Here is a 25364-nt window from a genome sequence, read left to right on the forward strand (position 1 = left end):
GTTGAGTTTGTAGGTGTTCAGAATGGTTTGATCCCTATCCAGCTGAATTCCTGAGAGGAGACGAAATCCAGGTCTCCTACTCCTCCGCCATCTTGCTCCGCCCCCCCCTTATACATCATTTCTACCCCCAGCTCAATGCCATATAGTCTATTCTTTTCTTCATTTATATTCTATGTTTTGCCTGATTGTGATCATATTTTACATGAATTTATGTCCAAGTTTATCCTCTTAAATGCTTTTCCATGTTAGGATAAAGTGTTCAAATTATAACTCAATAACTACACAATGTTTCATTGGCTGTTATGCATAAACAAATAACTTCTTTATCACTAGATGTTTAGCTTGTTTCCAGTTTTTTTCTCAATTATAAATAACACTACAAGTTAACTTTTTCTCTGATTCTAGCTTTTTCCTTATTTTGGATCATTTCCTTCTGGATATATTTCCAGAAACGGGAATATTGGGTCAAACAATATGAACACTTTTACGTGTTAATCTCATACACCAACTTTTTAAAAGAAGATTTTATTTATTTATTTGAGAGAGAGGGAGTGAGTGAGAGAGAGAGAGAGAGAGAGTGCACAAGCAGGGAGAGGGACAGAGGGAGAAGAAGACTCCCTACTGAGCAGGGAGCCTGACTTGGGGCTTGATCCCAGGATGCTGGGATCATGACCTGAGTGGAAGGCAGGCGCTTAACCAACTGAGCCACCCAGGTGCCCTCATACACCAACTTTTAATGCAAATAGAATCTTACTCTATCTCATTTTCTTTAACAACTCCATGGGAGAACTTTAATTCATTTAACTTTTGCTCTACTGATGGCTATTTATCAAGTTTTTGCAGTTACAAATAATACTATAAGGAATGTACTTGTACCTGTATTCCGTGCACATGTGTATTTCTACGGATGGGCTCTTTAGAAGTAGAATTGGCTGGGGCAAAGTGTATGTGCCTTTCAAATTTTGGCACATATTATCAAATTGCCCTCAAATTGGCTCTGCTAGTTTATACCCCACCAACAAGTGCATTCAAGCGCCGGTACCCCCCTACCTTCAACAACACTGCATATTATCAAGCCTTTCACATTTTAGGCAATCAGATGGGCAAATAATGCTACTTCATTATTGTTTCAATTTACATTTCCTGATTACTAGGAAGATGAACAATAAGTCATTGACTTTTGGGTTTAGTGGCTGTCCATCTCTCCTGATCGCTGGGGTACTCCTTTGTTTATCTAACTTTAGTGTCTGTTCTGGGAGTTTCCTGAGGTGAAATTCCTCCTTTGGAGAGCCTTAAACTTAAGCTTTATCCCACAGGCAAATGCCCAAGTCATCAGCCCAGGCAGTAGGGGGAGAGGTCGGCTCAGCTAGTTTGTCTGAAGGCCCAAGTTTGAGGGCTAAAGCTATCTTCTTTCCCAAGGTCCAGTGCCTCTGATATTGGGATTACGCCAGAGCTCTGGTAGGAAAACCACTTGGTTTGGATGTCCTCTTTGCCATCTGTTAGGGGGTCATGGGTTGTTGGGGTTCACCATCAATCTGCTCCCATCAGCTTCATCTCATCCAGAAATTCGCAATTGGAGGCACACCATTCTGGTTTCCCAGTGCTGCTATTAAGGTTGATTTTTCATATGTCTTCTATTATTTCAATGAGACGTTGGGAGGTAGGAAAGATACAGACTTTTGCTCAGCCATTTAGAGCTAGAAGCCTTTGTTATGTACATTTCTAAAAGAAATATTGCCGCATATTTTCCTATGGAGTTTTACAAATTTTCATCCAGCAATATAGAGCATTAAATCCCAATCTAATCAGCACTAGGTATTATAATTTCCCCTAATTTAGTAGAAGAAGAAGTATGTCTCACTTTGCATTTCTTTGACTAGTAGTGAAATTGGATATTTCTACATATGGTTATTAATTTACTTTATCCTTTGTAAACTTCCATTTCTGTGCTTTGGTCATTTACCTATTTGATCTTAATATATTCCTTTATCATCAAAATATGCTCTCATATTTACTGTAGTTACTTTCCCAATTTATTATTTATCTTTTCATCAATTTTTATTCTGAGTTCTTTCATACGTAAGTGTGAATTTTGAATGTAGTCAAGTTTTTCTTCTTGCCTATAACTTGGATGACCCACTTCACCACTTTGGGGTACAAGTGAGTGCATAACTCTTATTTCTCTGATTAACTGCTCAACCCTCAAATGTTCTTATTGGCTGAAAGTTCCATATCTCCTTCTTGAGACCTCTCTTGCCTTCCTCCCTCAAGCCTTAAGGGTCTTACTCAACCCAGAGGAGGCTACTCCTGTTTCTAGGTATAAGATCAAAAGAAACAAGAAATCCTGGTGAGTCTTCTTGCATTGATTGATGCTACATGATGTAATACTGAATGCTAGCTCTGCATTGTCCATTGGACATGTATGTCCACGGCTGTGGCAAAGTCCTCCCTGCTGATGTGGTGAACAGGCCATGGTCCCAATTTAAATATCTCTTGGTTCCCATCCAGCCATTGTCCCCCAAAGCCCCATACTATGCTAAGGCAGCTGGATAAGGAGAGGCTTCTGACCTGAGCCAGGTGACATTTCAGGGCGAGCAATTTCCCCACAACTGTTAAGCTGTTGTGTTAAGCCTGAATCCTTCACAGATACCCACTGCCCCGCCCCCCCCGCCCCCACCCCTGCAGTTCTTTACTTCCAGCAGACCTTGGTCAGGGCCACTCCACAGGATTCCTTAACTTCAAATCTTGGGGAGAAGGAGATAAAATCTTGGTTTCTTCCCTCTCAGAAGAATCTTGGGATCCTTATGCAAATTCATATCTTAAGTTTTCAGCTGTGGCCTCATGAAAAGAGGTACAGTTTTCATCAAACTGCAAAAGGTTTGGGTTACCTTTCCTGGAGGTCAGTGGATGCCTATTCATTTGGTTGGGTTGCAAAAAACAGAAGTCACTCTACCTATTTTGTTGAAGATTTTATTTTTATTTTATTTGAGAGAGAGAGTACAGAGGGACAGTGAGAGGGAGAAGCAGATTCCCCGCTAAGTAGAGAGCCTGACATGGAGCTCAATCCCAGAACCCCGGGATCAGGACCTGAGCTGAAGGCAGACACTTAACCGTCTGAGCCACCCAGGCGTCCCACTCTATCTTTTAAAATTATTTTTCTTTTTCTAATTGTCTTTATTTTGGTTTATTTCATTTCAGCTGTCTCCAGAGAGGTGTATTTAATACAGGGGATTAGGTGCTTACAAATCACTGGAAGATCTAAGGGGCAGGATCACCTGTAGGGGACTCCTGGGATGACAGCACCATGTCAGGAAGCTGAGGGATCATGAAGCTGAGATGGTAGCTGCTGGCCATAGCTGTACATGGCCTTAGCTGTAATCCAGAGGTCAGGAAGCTGCCACCACAGCTGTTGGCTTCCGGGCCACACAGATCCTGCTGGATCCACCACTGCAAAAAATAGACACCACTAGCCCTGCCCCTTGAGAGACACTGAGACCTCTGATAACCCTGCTCCAGAAAACTCCATCTCTAATAAGCCCACTTGCCAGCAAGAGCAGCAGAAAAGCAGCTTCTGCTTTACTTCCACTTCCCAAATCTCATGCGAGTGCATCTGATTGGCTACACTTACATCATGTCCAGAACCCTAGATACGAGAGAGTCTGGAAAATGTCACTTTTAGCATTCCGGCCTTGGCCTTGCAATAGGATGGGCAAGAAGGAGGATAGGATAGATGTTGCACCCCATCTACCACACCAGTCATTTGTATTTATGTGACAAAAAGAGGCTATTTAAGTGATTTCCCCACTAGGAAAGAATATCTGCTGCGAAGTGACGATCCCTATCTATGGACAGATAAGCATCAGGCATAACTTTCAGAGTCTCACATAACCCAGCACTACCTTACACATCTAAACTTAACATCCCTCCTCTAAAATCTTTAAAATATTCTATTAGAATGGATGATTACTGGGTGAAATAGTAGATGTGCGTGGTTAGGGGGAAGTATTCCAAGAGGAAAGAAGGGTCTATGACCATAGCTGAGGCCCGGTCCCCCAGCTGCTGTGGATTTACTGTCAAGCAAAGGGGCAAAGTCAGCCCAGTGAATCAGCACCAATCAGCTCAAACCCAGAGTGCCCTGTTCAGATCCTTGGCTCCGCATCTTCTGAAGGATGTAGACAAATTGGAGCTCATTCTGAAGATGGAGACAAGGATGGTGAAAAACTGGTAGCCATGCCACTTGGGGAAAAGTAGAAGGAAATGAGAACATTTAGCCTGAAGAAAAAAGAAAACAGGGAGAGAGATTCTTTCGTTCATTCAATCAGTGAGTGTTTACTGAGTCCTCTTTGTTCTAGGCACTCTGTGAAGCAGATACCGAGGTAAAAACAACATTCCTGCTTGCAGTTTAGCAAAGGAGGCAGATTTTTTGACAACTAATAACAATGATAAATTATGAATTATAAATCATGCCAGTGCTGCAAAGGAGGTTTCCATAAGGTAGAGAATAAGAAGGGCTTACAATCTGCCTAGAGGAGTCAAGGAGGGGGTTCTTGAGCCGATTCCTAAAGGAGTAATAGAAATTTGCCAAATAAATCAGGGTGGAGAAGGTGGCCTAGGAGGATGGAACAGTATGTATAAGGATGGAGAGATAGGAGAGAGAATGGCTTACCTAGGGAACGACATACATTTTCGGTATTCTTGGAGCAAAAGTGCAAAGAGGTAATGCTAAGGAAAAAAGATAGACCAGAAGTTAGGGACTGGGCTCCTCCTTCCTCTGGGCACGTAGCCCCTTTGTGCCTCCCAGCCTCCCATGTGGTTGGGCATGGCCTGTCAATGGCATGTGAGTGGGAGTGACATGCCCCCCCCCTTCCCGGTCTGGCCCACCAAACCCTTCCTGCAGTGATCGCCCACTCTTCCTCTGTCTGGATGGCTACAGGCAGTCACTACATGGGAGGACCCTGAGTTCCTACATTACCATGTGCAAGGCCCAGATCCCAGATTTGGAGATTTCTCTGTCCCAGCAGCTAGCAGAGCATGAAGGGCCTTGTACACCAAGCTGTCTGTCTTGAGATGTTGAAAAAGCTGCCTTTTGAAGAGAGAGAAATCTGTCATAAATGACCCTTGGGGGTAAACCAGCTGGAACAAGTGACAGTTATAGACAGACAACTTTCAGCTCATCTTCTTTTATCTGTTACCCAAATGTTGTCTTTCTCCCTCTCCCCTCTCCATCCACCTCCTCCAGAAAATTTAATAAATACAGAAGCTGGCCACATCTGATCACAAGGCCACCACTAGCATCAGCATCTCCTCATGGTACGCTACTGCTCTTCCTCTCCCTGCTATTCTCAGCTGCTCCATTTCAGTGGCTCTTCCCCCCGGACTCTGGGGTCGCTGGCCTTCTCATGCTATGCTGCCTCTGCTACATTAGCCTCCATGCAATAGTGGGGTGGAGAACGAATGCACCCTTCCCGTTCGTGGCTCATCCCTCTGACCACCCCGCCCCCAAGGCTCGAGTGTGTAACACATTTGATAGGCAGGTTGGAAATAATTAGAGGGGAGGCTTCTGCAGGGAGGAGGAAATTTAAATGGATATTGAGCCTGGCCGGTTCAATACTGTAATCTCAAGGGACAGAAAGCAAGTTATTTCTCCATTCTTCCTCTTCTGTCTCTCTTTCTCAGAGGGGACCATTCTTCAGTCTGTGACTCAGAGAGTGTGGTCGTTCCTTCCGGTCTGTTCCCCTTTCCCTCTGTGGCAATGCAAGGACACAGTATGCCAGCAGTTTATTTCACAGAGTCTGAGCGAGTCGGTGTTGAATTCCATCGGGCATTTGGGACAGAGCAGTCATAATTGGGCTTTGGCATTCCATATCTCTCTGGCTCTCTCTCTGGCTCTCTCAGGTAACACCATGTGCATAGATGCCTACTGCAGTTCTCCAGAGGGTTAGTGTTGGTTCAAACGTGTGCATGCACACACACACACTCATACCACATACCTTCCAAGGTCACATCATTCTCAGAGACAGTTCAGTCTATACTCAAATTAAGAAAGAAAAATATTTTCTTAAACACAGCATCACCCATAAAAATTCCCCTGTCTACAATATTCCCCTGTCTACAAAACAAACCTGTTTTACAATATTACCCAGAGCAGCTCTGATTTGGGGCTGGGTGTCCTCCCCTGGTGGCTTTCTGTAAGGGGGAAGCAAGCAGCCCCCCCGGCCCTCACCCACGGCCCCTCGTTCTCTCAAGGGGACTGTGTCCCACATCCTCCCCATCGCACTGGCCTGGATGGTGGAGTTTGAAAGCGGACTGGACCAGCTCTTCCTGCTGTTGATAAGAAACAGTGAGGGTACAGGCTTCAGGAGCTTTTCCCTTTTGCTCATTTACAGATGACACAGTTCGGTGCTCCTCTGGTGGAAAAGCCCTAGAACAGAGCCCCCATCTCTTTTCTCATCATAGTCCCTCCACGATAATCTTCCCTACCTTGACTTCCTGTTCCCAGGCCCTGAGCCATCATGTAAGAAGCTGTAGCCCAAGAGCCAGCAGCAAAGGAGCTAGTGGCCTTGGGAAAGTCTGAACTCACATGCCATCTGGCAGAGTTCTGCTGGGGTTCAAGCAGACCTATAAGCTTGAGCTCCAGGGGAGGCCTCGAGGGTGCAGCTTACATGGTGTGTTTAATGTGGGAAGATTCATCAAGGTGCTTATTTATGACTTGTGCACTTTCTGTATGTTGCATATCAATAAAAAGTTAAATTATAGTCTTACCAGCTATTAAAATTTATTATGAGGCAACTTAATAAAGACAGTAGGGTTTATTAATAATTGTAGGTAGATAGGTAAGTAGAACTAAATAGCAGATTCACATATAGATCTGTATATAAATAAATCTAAAATTAATATGTACGTAATATGTGCGTAAAGATGAACCTAAGAAAATTAGGTTCAACTGGCAGAATTGATTCTCTGTCTAAAAAAAATACTAGAACTGAAACCTTTAGAGTATAAAACCAGACCCATGCTGGATGAACAATTACATTTAAAAAATGAGAAATCCCTGACATAAACTTGTGTGCAAGAAAACTTCCTAAGCAAAGTAGGAAAGAAAAAGTGATAAAAGATTTAACTCCCTAAAAATTTTAAACTTTTGTATGGAAAAGGAGTCCATAGTAGAACAAATCTTTATAGTATTTATGACACCATAAGTATTATGGTTTGCTTAATTGGTAATTTTCAAAGAAATTGATTTTAAAAAGCACAAAATAACAAGTAGGAAAATGTATGAAATTACGAAGTGATCACTCACATAGGAGGAGGTCTTTTTAAAATATCCCCTTTGGGGGTTAAAAAATGTCAGAGACCCGGATGTGTGCTGTTGTCTTGGCCACAGGTCAATGGGGACGGTCAGCTCATCCCAGAGGGGTCACCTGCTGGGAACATTTTGAGGAGCTGTTTATCATTCCTGTTTCCTACCAAATCCCTGACTTCTTTGTGTCTTTTTACTTTCTTCCCTCTGTTTGGCTTATTTTTTCTTGTGGAAATGACATCTTGTCTTGACCACGCATAGCTGATTTAAATTTAATGATTCTTCCTTCCTCTACCTGTAGGTCCCAAGACAGGAGTCTCCCTCCCTCCCTCCTCCCCTCCCTTCTTCCTTTCCTTCTTTCCTTTCTATTTTTATTTTTATTTTTAGAGAGCTGCCGTCTTCTTAGCCATCCCGTTCCTCTTTTATAGTCTTTCTATACATCATCTCACTCGGTGGTCCTTAACCTCTCTGGTCACAGAGCTCTCTGATATCTGAGGAAAGCTCCATGCTGCTGCTCCAGAAGCAAGCACACACACACACACACACACACACACACATACACACCCCCAAGCTTAACATTTTGGAAGTTTGTAAATGCTTTTCGACTTTACCAAAGTGGCACTGATTTAACTAAATTGCTACTGATCATTTTTCTTTAGACAAATCATCTTCCTTTATGATTATAACCCACAAAAGAAAAGAAAAATTTACCCCATAGTCTCAGTCCCTTCAAGGAGTCTCATCCCAGGAAATTCCAATCCAATATGCAAAAAACCCCCACATATTTGGAAAGCAATTTAAATCTTGATTGCTCATTTTGGGAAGATCCCCATGGGAGAAAGTATATTCATAATATATAAAAAAACTTTAAAATATCCTCTAACCCCATCTCCATCTCTCCCAGTATCTCATGCACATGGTGGCCACCTTGAGCCTCCTCTTCTCTCCGTCTTTCCAGAATGCTTTTCAAATGCCTTTCATGCTGGCTCTTGGATTTTCTCCTCCTCTCCTCTCATTGTCCAAGTGTATTCAGGTCGGCACTCTGACCTTTCTAGCTCACATAAATTCAAACAGCATGGGACCTCCCAGCCTCTCTTTTACCCCAAATCTGCCCACTCCAGGAGATGAGCTGGTAGACACAGTTTAGCAGAAAGCAGAGGAGAGAACCTATGAACATTCTACCTTAACATGTTTTCCTATTACACAAAAGAAGTGTAAAGGTGCTCTTCTTAATCTTCCTAACCTGTTTTCCGGCTGATCTGGATCAGCCTGTTATGGAAGCTCCCCCGATGGGTAAGGTGGCCACGTGCAGTCCCCACCCCACCCCTGCCTCAGCCCTTGGGTGCCAGAGGATGAAATTGGGCTCCTGTCCTTAATCTCTATTTCTGGGGGAAGAGTTAAAAGCTGCAGTGTAGAATCTATGAAAGCCTCCTCGACCCCATCTGCAAGGTGCAAAGGGATAAAGATTCAGCTGAAAGAAGCATCATAAGACCACCACTACCAGAGAAATCTGAGTATGTCATTCAGACAGAAATACGATTCATTGAGATACAGATGCTGTTTCCTTAGTTTTACTCCCTCTACAATATTGACTCTGATAGTTAAGCAGGTCGGTTTCTAGAGGAGTTTAACTTGGCCCTTCACAAAGACACCCAAAGAATTAGTTGAGAAGTACTAGACCCAAAACGTGGAGGAGGAACCATATATATTGTGGTGTGCCATGGACTTGAGGATGAGACACGTCTGGACGTGAACTCCCCATTCCTGCTCACTGAGTCGGGGTTAGAGGGGGAAGCTCCAGTCCGTGTGGCCGAGGGGATGGTTTTGTTCTGATCCAGTCGCGTGCCTTCCTTGCAGATTCTGCCGGCCCTCTGGGCTGGGCTTGCCCATGGGGTCCTGCCCGGGGTCCTTGCTGAAGCCCTTGGTTTGGGCTCCCGTGGGTTCCCATGGAATGCCGCACGCCCAGCACACCAGCGAAGGCCTGCCGCCTCCCTCCCCTGCTCACCTTGCTCCTGGACTTCTGAGAATCCTCCTTGGGCCCCTCTTGCCCATTTTAGAATGTTTTCTCTGAAATGATGAAAGATTCTGAATACATTCCGCTGCCTTTTTTAAAGGTCCCTAAACCCAGAAGCCTCCTCGTTCCTCCCCAGATGTCCCACCCTCCTCCTGCCCTCAGTCTGGCCCCGTCAGACTCAGCTGGTATAGGAAGAGGCCCAGTCCCCTGAACCGGAGGGCAGGATAGGCCACCTGCTCTGTAATGCTCCCAAGCCTCCCTGTGGGACAGGAGTCAACAATTCCCCATTTCTGTTACACTTGCTTATGTCCTGTGAGATTTGTCTTGGATTTGGTCTGAATTTCCCTTGGTATAATCTTATACCTAATTCAACTCCTGGCCCCCTTGGAAAGCCTTGAGCAAGCCTCCCACTTCCTTCTGCCCTGCTTTGATGCCTCGGTCTGTGACCAGCCCTGTATAGGGTAGCTCCCTCCGGCTGCCTTTCCATTCCCAGTGCCATGCCCTCCTGATCACCGTCTGGCCTCGAAAACCAAGCTCCCCCTCCCTTGCGTGGCCTGTGGTCTTATGGGGATCTCTTCCAGCCCACTGACATCTTGCTAGAGAGGAGAAACAAACCCTACAGATGCATCTAACAAGATGCAAGCCGGCTAACAAGCCGGCTTAGCCGGCATCGGGCTGGAGGCCTGCTGCCTGGGGGCCTCAGAACACCTTCCCAACAGCAGTAGACATCGAACACAGAAGGAGAGAAATCCAAGCCCGTGGTGCAGAACAACACACCTCATGGAAAGGAAAAGCCAGTCCCTTCCCACGACACAGGCCATGGTGCCGCCTTCCCTCCTGCAAGTGGTGAGGCTGGGCAAGAGCATGGAATGTGGTGGGGGAGGGCAGAAGAGGGGGGCACAGCAATGGGCCACTGTGCGTGTTCAGGAGCCACATCGTTCGTGGAAGAACGATGCAGGCAGGGCGTTCCCACTCTCCCTGAATTAGCTGTGTGGATGGCTTTCCTGAACTTCATGTTTTCTAGAAAAGAAATCAAAAAAGGCCATGCCTGGAGATCAGACAAGATGAAACCCGGGAAAATTCTGGAAGCGGTAATGAACATTGTTTTGAAAGGCAGCAAGGGAAACAAAGCCAAGTCCAGGGTGAACCGCATCCTTAAGAAGTGTACCAGCCTCTGCTCCTGTCTCTCTGAAGCAGGGAGGGGAGATCTATATGGTCAGGGATCCTGATTCCAAAACTGCAGAGAGCAGGATCAGCTGTACAAAATAGCCTCTGCCCATCGAAAATGACTCATAATTAAGTCCCACTGTGTCTATAGACTATGAGCGCAACTGGGGTTTGCAGAAGGCGAGCTCAGGGAATGCTGTGAGCTGGGACAGGTGGGACCCCTTCTGCGCCCACTGCTCTTCCGGGACCAGCGCAGTTTTAACCGAGGGACCGTGCAGAGGGGTCCATCTTTGTGCCTCCCTAGACAGGGAAGAGGTGGGCTCAGCCTCACCTCTGAGAGAGGCATCGAGGATGCAGGTGACACCGTTGGGTCGGCCCTGGGCTGAGAGGAGCAGGGCCCCCCACCTTGGCTATTTATCTGTGGCAAATGTTTACTGATAACCCCAAATGCTGAACAAGCAGCTCTGCCTGCTCCAGGGAGTTTTGCAGGCTCTGATAAGGACTGCAGTATGACCGCAGGCCCTCCATCTGAGGGTCCTGGGACCATGTTCCCTACTGTTTACTATTCACTCACTCCCTGTAAGCTTCTTGAGGGTGCTCAGCCTCATCATCTTTGTGCTCCCGAGGTGGAGCTCAATGCCAGGCTCTGTGCTCAATAGTAGGTAAAGAATAAGCAAGGGGAATGACATAGGTTTTCCATGAGTATCATGTTGAGACACAAAGATCCCAGCAGGAATGCTAGTCAAGGTCATGATCAGGGATCTTAGGGATCGTGTGTTCTAAGGATCTAGATAGGACCTGCTCAAACCCCTGCCTACTGAATTAGTCCTTATTGTGTCATCTGCATTCCACCGATGTGCACCCAGGTCTGAGCTCAGCCCCTTCATCTGATTGCCACAAATGAGAAAAAGATCATTCACATTTAGGAGTTACCAACAATTTGAGAGGACAACACAAAAAACATAGAGACCGCCCAGATCTTAAAAGCCGTTTGCACTAACTAACTGCTGGGATTTTTAACTGGCCAAGAGACTCAACAGAGCCTCCCCCACCCCAGTCTCAGCCAATTTTTCTGGATCCCTTTTCTTCCTTATCCCACCCTCTTTGGTCCACCTGCTACCATACACCTCAATAAACTCTTCTCATTCTGTTGTGTTGAGTGGTCCAGCTCTTACCAGATCTACTCCCAAACATTGGCATGGTGAAGTCATCAAGGGACAAGTGAGAATGAAGGACTATCCCTTCTGTTGGTGGCACAGAGGACCACAGGGACCCTGAGTCCTTGGAACAACACCCACTCTCTCTAGAAGACGGCATAATTTAAAACAACATCCCCCTTCCCATCATCCTCCCCATGCAAGGAAAGGTGTGTCGTTTACCTTCCTTTTGCAGGTGAACCTCAAGGAGGTCATTATTTGTCCAAAGGCACCCAAGGTAGTATAGAAGATAGAACTTAAGCCCAAATCTTGGTACTCCTAGCCTAGTGCTCCTCCCACTATCCACAGCAGATGAGCCCAGAATGCAAGGCTGTGTTGGGATAGCACCCTGCATACAAAATGACTTCCCAATTAGAGCTGGTCATTCCGGTGTCTAGAACGTGCAGAACACCAGGCAGCTGGAGTGGAGCTTTACGAAGACACAGGATTCCAAGTCTGTGCCCTCAGATGGCCTGTAATCGAATGAAGGAGGCAGAGTACACCCAAAGGACAGCAGTGTATGAACAAATACAGTTACCTGGGGACAGAGAGGGAGGCTCAACAAAAATGTGCGGCATTAAGTACATCATGGAAGGCTTCCTGGAGGTGGTAGCAGCCCCTTGCTTTCTTTTCTCTTTGTTCAAGTTGGACCTCAGGTGCAGAAGGTGAAGTTAATCATATTCCGCACATTATCGCTTATCATGGGTCTGTGCCAGGCCCCTCTCTTGCTTTATATGCTTTTCTCTTTGCTCCTCTCCATGCCATTCTTCTCCTTCCATAGGCACCTATTCTAACATTTAATGTGACCCATTTTTTAGTATGTGTTCTTGAAAATGTGAATTATTGATCTGTACGCTTGCATTTTAAATTTATGTAGGCAGTATGATGCAGCTCACTCTGTTTTTGGCTTTTTGTTTGTTTGTTTTTTACTTAGCGCTGTGCTAAGATTTACCGCTGTTTCTCTGGTCCAGTGCTTTCGACAGTCGCATTATCTTGTAGGTGGCATCTACCTGACTTTGCTTCTCCACTCCCCCATGATGATCACTGAGCTTGCTTCCAGTTCCCTGCACCATAAACAACACAGCAATGCACATCTTTCACACATGACCCCTTATGGATGCGTTGAGAAGTTTTGGGGACCTAGATTCGGGAGCAGAATTGCTTCTTGTGGGGGTATGTGTGGACTTAACATGACTATGGACACGGATCTCTCCCTCAGGGGCTGCTCTGGCTTCGCTCCCCCCTCAGCGCTGCCCCTAAATTCCTACAGCGGCTCCGACCCTGGGCATGAGCCAGCTTTCTAATTTTTGCCAGTCTTACCAGCATAAAGTAAGAGCCGACTGTGGTGTCAGTTCATATTCCTCAGATTAGCCATGAGTTTGGGCGTCTCTTCACTTTCCTGGTAGCCCCATGGCCCCTTACGACATCAAGTGTCCCTTTTTTCCCTTGCCGATTTGCAAGGATTCCTTGTACATCCCCGAAGAGACCGCTTTTCAACCAGCGTGAGCGTCTCTGCTCCGTAGCGGCCCACAGGGGACAGAGGAACCCATCTGGCTGTCATTCTTCACACCCTCCTCCCAGGGATATGGGCTTGGGGAGGGCCACGGGCACAATCAAAGTCCAAGGCACCCCTTCCTTCCCTCCCCTCTGCCAACCTGGACTGAGGATTGCAGGCTAGGAAGACTGGTAACAGACAAGAAGACCTGTCCCCGGTCTCCCCGGCTGCTAACCAGCTGTGTCAATTTCATGAGTTCATAAATGGTTGGAGGAGGCTTACCTGCCTGGGAAGAAATTGAGATCAGTGGTGCTTAGGCCCCACTCAATTAACCTGTGCTCCTCAGGGGGCTGCTCGGGGAGCAAGGGGCCAGCCGGTCGTTAATTCCTCGTTCTGCTGCTGGCCGTGGCTGTCTTGCCTGCCAGCGACCGGCAGGCAGGGAGAAGGTGGCCCCGCCTCAGTGAGCTGAAGTCACAGACCCCTGGCCTCGGGGGCAATGGGACCCTCGCTTCCCAATACATCCTATCTGGGTGGCCTTTAATTCCCCCCAGCCTCTCGGGGAAGAATGGCCTTTAAGATTCCCCATCCCTGACCTCTAGGGGCCTCCCTGTGCAGGGTTGCCACGTCCCTATGGTTCTCCTGCACTCCCCTCTTCCTCCTCCCTTCTGGCCCACTTGCCCCAAGGACACAGAATCCAGAGGCAGCGTTCTTGGCAGCAGATGATGCCCCAGGATCTGAGAGGTCGCCTACCTCCCCTGCTGCCTACAGCCTGAGATCCTCTCAAAGACTTTCATTCCTACGTCGTTTCCTAAAAGGGGCCAGATGGTGAGACTCAGATTCTCGGGCCCCTCCTCTGGAGATGCTGCCTTGGTCGGTCTGGAATCTCTGTTTTTTAACACCTGACTCGGGTGATCGTTACTGTCAAGATAATTTGGAAGACCCTGCTTCAGGGGACACCTTAGCACCTGGTGAAGTAAGTGTGGGAGAGACCACAGCCTAATGGCAGGGCCGGGACTGGGGCCGGGGGGCCCCACTCCCAGTGCTCTGGTGCTCTGTCTCTATCTTGCTGTGTGTGGTTAAGCCAGTCACATGTCCTCTCTGAACTTGGTTTCTTCATCTAGAAAAGAGATACTGGGCCAGATCTCTCAGAGTCCTTCCATTTCCATGGATCATTTTTCTCGAAGTAACTGGTAGGTTAAACAAACATATTGCATGATTTGTGCTTAACAAACAACTTTGATTCTTTTTTTCTCTCTTCGAGCATCCCTTTACTTTAGAATGTATTCGGTGGAAGAAATCTTCCCCTGCCCCTAGATAAAAACTTGCGCCAGTCCCACTGCGTGTCACCCACTCTGAGGTGACAGTCTGTGGTACCTCTCAGCTATGGCTACAGTCTCAACTGAGAAGTTGGAATCACTGAATAATTGACAGTGTGTGATTCTTCTCCTTTGTGCCGGCTTGGATCTGCTTCGGGCTGGAAGCCGCTGGGGCGGTGAGCCGTGTCCCTCTGCTGTCTATACTCCCCAACTCCTCCCTTCCTCCCATCACCCCCAAGAGCTCTGTTTCACGAGCTGCCAGATTGAAATGGGGAATTCTTACAGGTTAGAGAGCAGGGGAAGCTTCAAAGGGGCTCTTGCTTTTGTGGATTTTTTTTGTGGGCTCTTTTGAGGTTCCCAGCTGGGCCTCTCTCTCCTGCAACTCCCTTACCCCAGGCAAACACATCGACCCTGTCCCAGGCAGCTCCTGCAACTCCTTGCTCAGCCCCTGGGCATCTGGATGTCCAGCTCCAGCCTAGTGGACTAGGCTCTTCTCGCGCCTCCGGGTGGCCCTCCTGGACAGACTCAGGACAGCCAGCCATTTTCTGCCAGACCTGTGGCCCTCCTCCCTTTGGGGGTGGGGGGATTCGTGGCTCAGCAACAACTTGCTGAGGGAAATCTTCCGCACCAGATCTTCACCAAATTTGTGACCCATCTGTATTTTACAAAGTGGGAGAAAGGTTCCTGGATCCTGAACAGACTTTTCGACATTCCCATGCATATTCCTCTGCACATGGCTGGGGAAGAGGGACCTGTCCCAAACTCACATGTTAGTCTTCTCGTTTCTTTGGCATCTGAATCAAAACTTAGATAGGAAGAGTCCCCTCGGACATCCAGCTATCTATGACTTCCATTTTAACGAGAGTAAGAACATCTTTGAGAAAAGAAAGCCCAAGTGCCCAGAACATTCCAGACCAATCCCAGGCATTAAGGCATAGATCTAGAGGGGAGGTAAAGGCGGGGATGGGCCAGCTCTGTAGGTGAACATCTGCTTTCTCAGCTTCTCCAAGAGTTCTGCTCCTGGGACCTGCTGAACACCGACAAGTGCCAGGCCTTGAGACAAAGTGTGCCCTTTGACCTCCAGCTTCTGGCTGTGGCAGAGAACCCATCCCTGTGGAAGGTGGCTCTGTGGATCCAGTTATCAGTTGGGTTCCCTCCCCACTACAAAGACACCTAGCAGGGCCTTCTCCCCTCAGGACAATGAGCAGAGCGAAACCTCACCAGAGAGCGTCCTTCCTCTCCTCACTCTCCTACTCCCAGTATAAGGCCCAGACTCTCCTGTAGATCAGGTTGGGTGGATATTTAAAGAATTTTCATTTGAAGGGACTCCTAGGAATTAGCCTCCACTGGATTCCTAAATGTCCTGGTAGGACCCTGCGGCCCCCTCCTCCATCAGCACACCAGCGTGAACATGCTCATCCGACTGTCCTGTTGGCATGTTGTCCTGAGGGAGGTCGGGACTTTGGAGTGAGGGACAGGAATACGCGGCTGTGGGTGCTGGAATATGGACGAGCCCAGGGAAGGATGCAGAAGGGAATGGGAAAGAGGTACGTGGGGCCAGAGAAAAAAGAGAGAAAAAGCCACACAGGCAACAAGGACACGTTCGCCAGGGGATAGGCCAGAATTCTCCAGAGGCATATGAAAGAGGTAGCTCGACCCTCCTTCCCCCCATTGAGCCTCACTTCCCAGAATAGGCAGAGGCTCATGCCCAGCGTCCTGCTACCATGTTGGGCTGTGGTTTCTGGACAATGGAGGGAAGGAAACAAGGACGGGATGGGATGTGGCCTTATAAGCCTGTCCTCGGGTTCCTAGGCTGGGGGCTCAGAGACTGAGGCAGCCACGGAAGCCAACAAACAAGGCCCTTTGGGGGACATCCACTCAGTCTCGGGGTCTGTCCATCCTCTCGGCCTCCGCCTCCAGCTCTCACTGATCTTCCCCTCTCTTTTCTGGCAGGAACTGATGCCCTTGGCCATGACGCACCCCCAACCTCTGTCTGCTCAGGCGCAGCCTGCGTGACCAAGCCATTGCTGTCCCAGCTGTTTCACGTACGTGTGAGGTGCAGGCTGACCCTCTCCCCCCAGGAGAAGGTGTCTGGGCCCTGGGTGGGGAGGGGTGTTGGTGGGGAGTGAGGTCCAGAAAGTTCTGGTCACAGAGGGCAGGCCCCAGGAGTCTTGAGTTGGCAATGGGTTTGTCCTCTCTGGCTGCCTTTGGTCCCTGACTTGGCCACCGCGGAGCCCATCTGCCAGGCCCTGGGAGGGAACCTTTTGCTCCTGTCCTTAGGAAGCTCAGCAGAAGGCAGCTTTGTAGGATAGAAACTCCATGGCACTGGCCCTTGGGTCTGACTCAGACATTTGCTATCATATGACTTGAGGCAAAGCACTTAAAGGTCCGACTTTCTCTCCTGCATGTGGGGTTTTTGTGTGGTTCAGAGGCGTATCCATTATCTTTTGCTGCATGATAAACTCCCACAAACTTAGCAGCTTGACACAACACATACTGACCAGCTCACAGTGTCTGTGGGTCAGGAATCCAGGCACAGTCCGCTTGGTCCACTGTCTCAGGGTCTGTCAGTTTCATCTCGAAGCTCGACTGGGGAAGGACCTGCTTCCGCTCTCACTTCTGTGATTGTCCAGTTCCATTTAGGTCACTGGACTGAGGGCCAGAGGCCACCCCCTGTCCCTGGGCACATGGGCCTCCCAATGCGGCAACTTGCTGCATCCAAACCAGCAAGGGAAGGAGTTGGCTAGCAAGAAGGTGCTCAGAATGTTATATAATCTATTCACAGAGGTGACATCTCCTCACCTTTGCTGTGTTCTGTTGGTTAGAAGTAAGTTGCAGATGACACCCCCCCAAGGGAAGGGGAGCACACGAGGCATGACTTCCAAGAGGCAGGGCTCATTTGGGGCCGTCTTAGAGCCTGCCCATCCCAGGAGGGGATGGAAATGGAAGCACGTTGTAGACTGTAGAGTGCTCTTTAGATTCAGGCAGCTATTGTGATCATTTGTGTTTAGTTGCAAAGAGAAAATGAACCCACCTGCAATAATAGGAACCCTTGGATATAGTAATTTAAATGTTAGATTGTACCATGAGTATGGGGTCTGTAGGGAAAGTGGCTGGGACCTGAGCATTGCCCGCATGCCCTTTACGAGTGCTTTCTGGGTTCTGACTGTAAGGCCAGATTGAAGCCGACATCTAAAATGTCTGGGCCGTCCTTTTCCCCACAAATAACTGTGTCTGAAGGATCTCTTAGAGTTCCCAAGGGGCTCTTGCATACGCGAATCTCACTTTTCCCTCACAATCATACTGGAAAGCTGAGTTTTTTGTTAAGTTTTCTTTTACAAGTGAGAAAGGAGGTCAGTCTCCAAGATGGGGTGGCTGCTAAATGGCACAGCTGGGCCTCAGACGGGCCTTCAGATGTGCGCCTCTGCCATGCCTCCCCCTATTTTCCAGGCCACTTCTGTGGAACCGCTGCATGGTACCCAAAGAGGGGAGGCCAGGCATGGAGGTCAGAAGGAGGGAGGGCTCTGTTCTTATATAGCTTCCTCATTCCCTGTATCCTAAAACAGGCTAGCATCTCAGGGGGCAAGGCCAAGACTTGCAGGTAGAGTGAGACACTGCTGCCTTCAACTCCAGGTCACTCCACGGGCCTCTCTGTCTCTCACACAGCCGTCCGTCGTGAGCGTGCAGGGCAAGCAGGGGAGAGTGACGGCATGTCGTAATGAGGGCACACACATTCTCCCAAGGCTGAGGTTCGTCTTCCCCCCACCCCATCCCCTCACAAATGCCGGGCGAATCCCTGAAGCATGGCCCACCATGCATCTGGGCAAAGTCAGTCAAATTGGATTTGAACAGCGATGCTCAGGTCTGCAAGAGGGGATGCGAGCTGAGCGGTGCAACTTTCTGCCCCCTGGTGGTGGGTCAGAGTCATCGCTGTCAGGCCGGTGGACGTGCTGTGCGGCCAGGCCCGAGGACTAGCAAACACTTCCGTGCAGCCCGCGCTGTGTGCAATGCTGCAGGGGTAGGAAGCCCTATCGGACACAGCTCCTGATCGCATGGGACTTCTCATGTACTGGAGGAGTAACGATGTTCCCACGTGAAAGCAGACAAGCATCCTACCAAGAGGGGCTTTGGAAAGTGGTCCATGGAAAGGCTTTGCTGTGGGAATCCAGAGAGAGCACGCCACGATGGGGGAGCCGCGGGGGTCTCTCAGAGTGCTGGAGGGTGGGCAGGATCTGAACAGCTGGAGAAAGCGGGCTCATGCAGCCCTTCAGGAACCCCTGTGGCCTCCGAGAGAGTTGAATGCCAATCCTTGCCTGGCTTACAGCTTCTCCCACTTGGTGCCTACCCTACCCGGCCTTTCCAGATTCCTTACAGTTCCTGCAGGCCCTCGTGGTATCTCACACACCTGGGCTGTTCAGCCTGCCCTCTCCCCTTGTCTGCTGGGCAAGCTCCCACTCAGCTTCTAGCACCCAGCTCAAGCATAACCTCTTCCCGGGAACCTTCCCCAAGTAGTTAGTCGCTCCCTCCTCTGTGTCCCCACAGCCGCTGCTCTGTGTGTCTTAGGCCATATCGTAAGGTATGTTAAGTGTCTTTTCATCACTAGGCTCTGAGCTTCTTAAGAACTGGGTCTGCCTGGTGGACAGAGGCTTCATGTAGGGGGAGAGCAGGAGGTGAGGAGGGGAGTTAAGGTGGTGGTGAGCATGCAGGCAGTGGGGCAAGGCAAAGGTGCATGGTGACGGTGAGGGGCAGATGTATCTGGCTGAAGAACAAGGTGCCCCTTCCACCAGGTGAACGCAGCAGGGCCTATGGCTTCCTGAGTGGACTGCCGCTTGCGTTCCAGCCCCGCTTGCCCTTTGAGTAATGAACAGCCTACTCTGGTGGAAGCGCTAATGGTGGGGGGGGGATGCCCACTTGGAAAGAAGGTGATAACTTAGGCTGTCACACCAGACGCCAGAGTTTGACATCCCGGAGGGACACCCGAGTGACACGTCCGTCAAGCAGCAGTGGGAGGCACAGCCGGAGGCTGACTTGGGAGGTGTGGGCTTGTCGGTGACAGAGCTCCCAGTGAAGAGGGCAGAGCGGGGGTGGGAAGAGGGGGCTTAGCGACTAATTTAACCCTTGGGGCCTTTTTCAGGGGTAACATTCTTGTTCCAATAGCTCTGTCCCTTTTATTGTCTTGCAGGTCACTGTTCCCTTTATTGAACGTAAGTGCTCACGGTCATTCTTCCTTCAAGATGCCCAGGCTCCTCCCACCCTCCTGCTCCATGGGCACGGCCAGTCTTTGTCCCCATGTGCCTGGGGAGGGGGGCTGGGAAGTCCCCATTCAGTGCCCAAGAGAGAGTGTGCCCCAGGCCAGAGCTTTACCCCCATTAGCAGGACCATTCTCTAGCCTCGCCACCACCTTCCAGGAGCCAGAATGCTGCCTGTTGCCCGCACCTTCTGGGCTCACCTTGCCCTCATCTTCCACAAGAGTTGGAAAGAGAACAGAGATGCTCCCAAAAGGAGTGTGGTTTTGAGCCAGGGCAGAACCAGGTGGAACTTTGGAGGTTCGGACCCTGTCCCCTCCACCTGAGTCCAGGGCTCAGGGGCCATTGCTGTGTGTGCCCTAGAGGACAGTGATTAAGAGCATGGCCTGTGGGGTGAGCCAGGCTGGGTAGAATCTCAGCCAAACCAACCGAAGCCGCAGTTCATCATGTGTGACACAGGGATAACTAATAACCATCCTGAAAGGCATTTTGAGGATTACCTGAGACAAGCAGGGAGAGCTTAGGGCAGTGCCAAAGACTAAGCCCCCAGGAAAGGAAGCTGTTGTCTTTGTGTCTCCGATGAGCCAAGGGGTGAGGGTGGGGGGCTGAGCAGGATGTGAGGAGAAGGAGAATGAGAGAAAGGCACAGCAAGAACCTTTGAAACTGAGCAGAAGCCGAGAGCAGAATTATGCTCTCTGTTAGCGCTCTGCTTCCCCTCTTCCCTCCCTCGGCGGTGCCCCCCCCCCTCCCCCGGCTTAGGCTGGCCCAGGCCACAGCCTCTTTCTGTCTTCAGGAAGCCCCTGGTTTCTCAGTGCCCGTGGTCCTCCTATTCCAGCTGCCCTCAGGTTCCCCCCTGCCTCCAACTGTGTAGAAAGTTCCAGGAGGCTCCCCACCCCACGCCTGGTGTGGCTGCCCCTCACCTCTCCGCACACGTCTTTGCAGAGTTTGATGGGGCATCGGGCGGATGACAGCGGGAACAGTTGTGATCACTGGCGGAATCCTAGCTACAGTCATCCTCCTCTGCATCATTGCGGTCCTGTGTTACTGTAGGCTCCAGGTCAGTCCCCAGAGGCCACCAGCAAACCACGTCCCCAATCTCGGGGCAGAAACTGGAGGCCCGCTTCGAGGGTGACAAAGCTCAAAGCCATGAAGCGTGGGGGGCTGGGAATCGGGGCTGGCCAGAAGGGAGCCATGCATCTCTCACACTCTGTACGCTTTGGGGTCCCCCGAAGAGGCCATGCTGGGAAGATATCGGGTCATTGTGTTGTGTCTCTGGCATAGCTGAGATTTCAGGAGTGCTGGGAAGGGGCACCCCTCTGGGAGACTAGGAGAAAGCTGCTCCCAGCGACCCCAGCCCTGTCCTCAATATGACACGGAGGTCCTGCCTCTCTCAACCACAGCCTGGAGTTAATGCCCTCGGAAGTAGGGGAAGGAGAAGGGAAGGTATTGGTCTGGCAAAGCTGGGAATATAGATACTGGTGGAACGTGGGTGTCTGGCGTTGAGTTTCAGTCCCAACACCAAAGAGCTCTCTGCGCAGGGTCCTCAGTGTGTGAGGGGCATGGGTGCCTTTGTCCACCCGAAGGGGAGCGTCCGGCCCTCAGGCATCCCTCCCCCCTCTCCCCTCAGTATTATTGCTGCAAGAAGAGCAGAGCCGAAGATGCAGACGACGAGGAGGAGGAGCACGACCTGCCCGCACACCCCAGAGGCCCCAGCTGTAATGCCTGCAGCTCCCAAGGCCCGGACGGCCGGGGTGGCCTGGCGCCTTTCACCAGCGAGCCCTGCGGCCAGCCGTGTGGGGTGGCGGCTGGCCACTGCACCACCTGCTCCCCATACAGCTCCCCCTTTTACATACGGACGGCTGACATGGTGCCCAATGGGGGCGGAGGCGAGAGGCTCTCCTTTGCTCCTACATACTACAAGGAAGGGGGACCTCCACCCCTCAAGTTGGCAGTGCCCCAGAGTTACCCGGTGACGTGGCCAGGCTCTGGGCGCCAGGCCTTCACCAATCCAAGGGCTATTAGTACAGACGTGTAACCCTCCTGCACCCCTGACCCCTCCACATACCGACGCTGCTGTCCCCGCAGGAACAACGGGGGGCAGCAGGGGACCCCTCCAACAGCCCACAAGGACAATCTCAGTGGTTTTCTTTTGTTTTGTTTGTTTTTGGGTGGTTTTTTTTTGGCTTTTCTTGCCCCACAGTGGAATTCAAGCTGTGGAGTCACTGAGAACCAGGGCAGGCCCAGAGGTGGGGGCTGGCTGGATGAGTGGGCAGCCGTGCCTCTCTCTGTGCTGGAACGTTCCTCCCCCAGCTCCAGCCCTGCCGCCACCCCTCTTGCTTCCCCTTGCTCCCCCCAGCTTTGCTGGACTCTGAGTGGAAGAACAGCAGGGAAAGCTAAGCGAAGGCCTTCTTGGGGGGCCTCCTTGGAGGATGGAAGGAGAAAGGGGACTGAGGGCGCGGGGAGAGCTGAGAAGTAAGGCACTGCGAATCTGAGAAGGGAGAGGAAGGTGTTCAGGGGACCTCTTCAGGACCTGCTTGCTAAAACAAATCTAAGACCCAGTTCGCAAGCTAGTTTTTTTGTATGTGATGATCATGGGAACTGCAGTCCCTGTCGCTGCTCCAATATGGATATTGATTCTGGAACCTGCTACGTTCCCCTTCCTCGTGGGACACACTGAGTGGACTCGGAAGGCCATGGCCTAAGGTTATTTGTGGGGAATGCACCAAAAAGGGAAGCCTAACCTTGTCTCCCCCCAGATCCTCTTTCTCTGCCTCCGGAACCAGCTGCCCCTGCTGGAGAACCTTGTTGAAGTTTTGTTACTGAGTCTGAGCAGCTCGGTGAATGAGACCTTCTTGCTGATGGTCTCTGGGGCCCCTGTCTGCCACCCTGAGCGCTGCGTGGGGGAGCAGTGCTGCGAGGGTGCGTGTGTTCTCAGGTGGGCACAGACCTGTCACCACCCACACACGTCACACACCAGGGGCTTTGCGGCTGCGGGAGCTGCAGGGTGGAAGGGGCTCTGATGTACGGACTAGAAAGGGAAATCTGACCCTCAGACAGCGTGAGTGGAAGGTGATTAAGGTGGCTAGTCGCCTAGCAAGCAGCTGGCTGGTGCAGGGGGAGCCTGCCATCTCCTGGGGGACAGTGCTGCGGCATTGAAGCCATGTACCCCCCTTAGAGGCCCAGCCTTCTCCTCGGGCATCCAGCCGCGTCATCGTAGAGCGGGACGACTTCATTGCACTGGGGACAGCGGCCCCCGCTCCTGGATTCCACGCTTGCCGCCTGCCCTCCGCTGCACCCCCTGGCCCCCCAGTCTCCAGTGAAGGCCTGTTACTTGCCTGAGCCCAGCCCTCCCTTCCCACTTAGAACTCCACTGTGACCCAGTGCTGTTTGAGAGCGTGCACCTGATGAGTTTTCCAGTTGCTTCTACGCTAAGGGGGTGGCCGCTCCCCCTTCTAAGGACATACCTAACCCCCAGCACTTCTGAGTCACCGTGTGCTGCAGAGGGTGGGGCAGGCAAAGTGCTAGCCCCTTTGCGGAAAGCGTGATTTTGCATTTGAGAAAGGACCAGGTGCAGCTGGGAGAGAGGGGAGGAGGAGAGGATTCACCACACCTCCTGTTTCACTCTGTCTGGGCACTTGTCACCTTGCATCTCAGCTGTAATTAGGGCACACCCGGTGAAGAATCAGGGGACCTGGGTTCTGGTCACACTGAGGTCACTCGTTAGCTCTAGGATCAGTCATTTATCTTCTCTGAGACCCCATATTCTCCAGGAAAAGGAGACCTGCCCAGACGGTTCCTAAGAAACAGCCAGGACTTCCTGAAAAGATCTGCTGGCCACACTGCTTTTCCTTGCCCGAGTCCTGGGAGGGGCTAGATGCACTTGCCAATGGCCTGATCCAGTGCACGGGGATGTGTGTTGAGGACTGAGCCACCACCGTGAAATACAGGTTTAGCAGGCTCTACGATTAAAATACGATTTTAATTGTTCGGTGAAAAGCAACATGTTTGTCTGATTCTCCTCCTGGGGCATCTCAGACGGTAACAGGTCCTTATAGCAGGAGGCGGCTCTAAGCAGGGTGTCATGAGATCTGCCTCCCAGTCCAGAGGCACCAGTGTGGGACAGCAACTTTAACATGCGCCATCCCATCGCCCATCCTTCCTGGGCCAAGCACACCCCCCTTGCCATGAGCGGCTGGGTCTGACAGCCGTTGTGGCCTCCTGACGACCAGCCCCTGTGCCTTGCTGCCCGGGAATTCCACAGCCGACCAGCCACAGCAAGGGTGGTTGCTCCTCACCAAAACATAATGTCATTGTTCCTCCTGCCTTTGGAGAAATCAAGACAGCCCTGCCGGCTGTCACCTGCTTCTGGCTCTGATCTATTGGGGTCCCTGAATGAAAAGCATCTTATACAGTCCCCTGTCCTCCTGTAGTTTTCCCAGCCTAGATCTTGTCAACACATCGAAATCTGGGCTTGGGGACTCTGGAGAGATGATGGGCCACGGCTCTCCCCTACACACCCCCACAGCGTGCAGGGCACAGTCTCCGATTGCCTGTCCGCCCCCCCTGTCGCAGGGAGGGCCTTACCTACCGAAGAGGAAGCTCACCCATTCAACTGCACTGCACACATCTTCTCTGCGGAGTCTGTCCCATGGGACATGTCTGGACACTTCTCAAATCGTACCCTAACAGGAAGAGAAGGAGAAGCTGGGAACAGTCTCCTGTCTGCCATCTTGTCTCCACCTCCATGTCACCGCTCCTGCTACAGATTTCCCGTCCTGCATCTTTGATAACTTGGAGTCACAACCAAGTGAATGTCCAAATAAATGAGGAATTTGAAATAGAAATCCAACAGAATCCTCTGTTATTCACCCAAGGAGGGGGGCATCCAGGCACAGATTTAAGAGAGAATGGTCCTTTTTATTTCCCAGAATGTCCATTGTCAACACCAAAATCTACCAGCTTCTTCTCCCCTCCTGCTTCCACACCAGCAGGTCCCATCCGCCATGTTGCCTCCATCAGAGCTCATGCCCAGGGAGGATGTGTTGTTTGTTGGGAAAGGGGATGTGAAGTGTAGTTGCTGCCGCCCCTGAGGTGAAGTGGCCCAGCTCACTACAGGGAGCCTCACTGGGGAGCAGCCCGGGCTTCAGCCCTGCTCCCTGCCCCCTCACCATCCAGGCCTGTGGTGGCCCCACCTGTAGCTGTGGGTTAAGTCACCAACCCTCTGAAGCCCGAGGAGACCTGAGCAGAGCATTACACAGCCAGCCCTTACATGTTGGGAGGGGACAGTAGAGGAGTTTGGGGACCAGATCCACTCTGCCAGACCAGGAGAGGAAGGGAATGTATGTGTGAAAGGGAGCATCCAGGGAGGATGAGGATGAGGGTGGATCTGTGTGTGGGCCCATGCGTGGGTCTGAGAGACACACCCTCTGCCCGTCTCAGGGCCACTGTGAGCCCTGATTACAGCTGGGTGGGCAGTGGGCAGCTCTGCCCCTGTAGGCCTCCTGGGAGTCCCACGGGGCACAACTTCACCCTCAGCCCTGGTGGCCCTTGGCCACAGCTCTGTCACCGGTTGTCTGCTGGGAACAGAAACCCTGAAGCTGATCTCTGTCATCACCACACCCACCCCAACC

The 25364-nt window shown here is 50.7% G+C and overlaps 1 protein-coding gene across 2 annotated transcripts in view; it reads left to right on the forward strand.

Moving 5' to 3' along the window:
- The window catches only part of LOC102748743 (protein FAM163A), a 71523-nt gene extending 46792 nt beyond the window's left edge, over positions 1 to 24731 (forward strand). The window contains exons 2-5 of one of the 2 annotated variants that reach the window (XM_081824699.1): positions 16442 to 16533; positions 19671 to 19692; positions 20677 to 20791; positions 21362 to 24730. In XM_081824699.1, coding sequence (XP_081680825.1) covers positions 20699 to 20791; positions 21362 to 21769 — 501 coding nt within the window. In that variant the 5' untranslated portion in view covers positions 16442 to 16533; positions 19671 to 19692; positions 20677 to 20698 and the 3' untranslated portion in view covers positions 21770 to 24730. Of the gene's footprint in view, positions 1 to 16441; positions 16534 to 16606; positions 19693 to 20676; positions 20792 to 21361 lie in introns of those variants that run through there. The other variant, XM_081824700.1, reaches the window with a different exon arrangement.
- Positions 24732 to 25364: the final 633 nt, after the last annotated feature.

The sequence above is a fragment of the Leptonychotes weddellii genome, chromosome 6, assembly GCF_054177405.1.
Source record: "Leptonychotes weddellii isolate Sample4059 chromosome 6, ASM5417740v2, whole genome shotgun sequence".
In the NCBI taxonomy this organism is placed as follows: domain Eukaryota; kingdom Metazoa; phylum Chordata; class Mammalia; order Carnivora; family Phocidae; genus Leptonychotes; species Leptonychotes weddellii.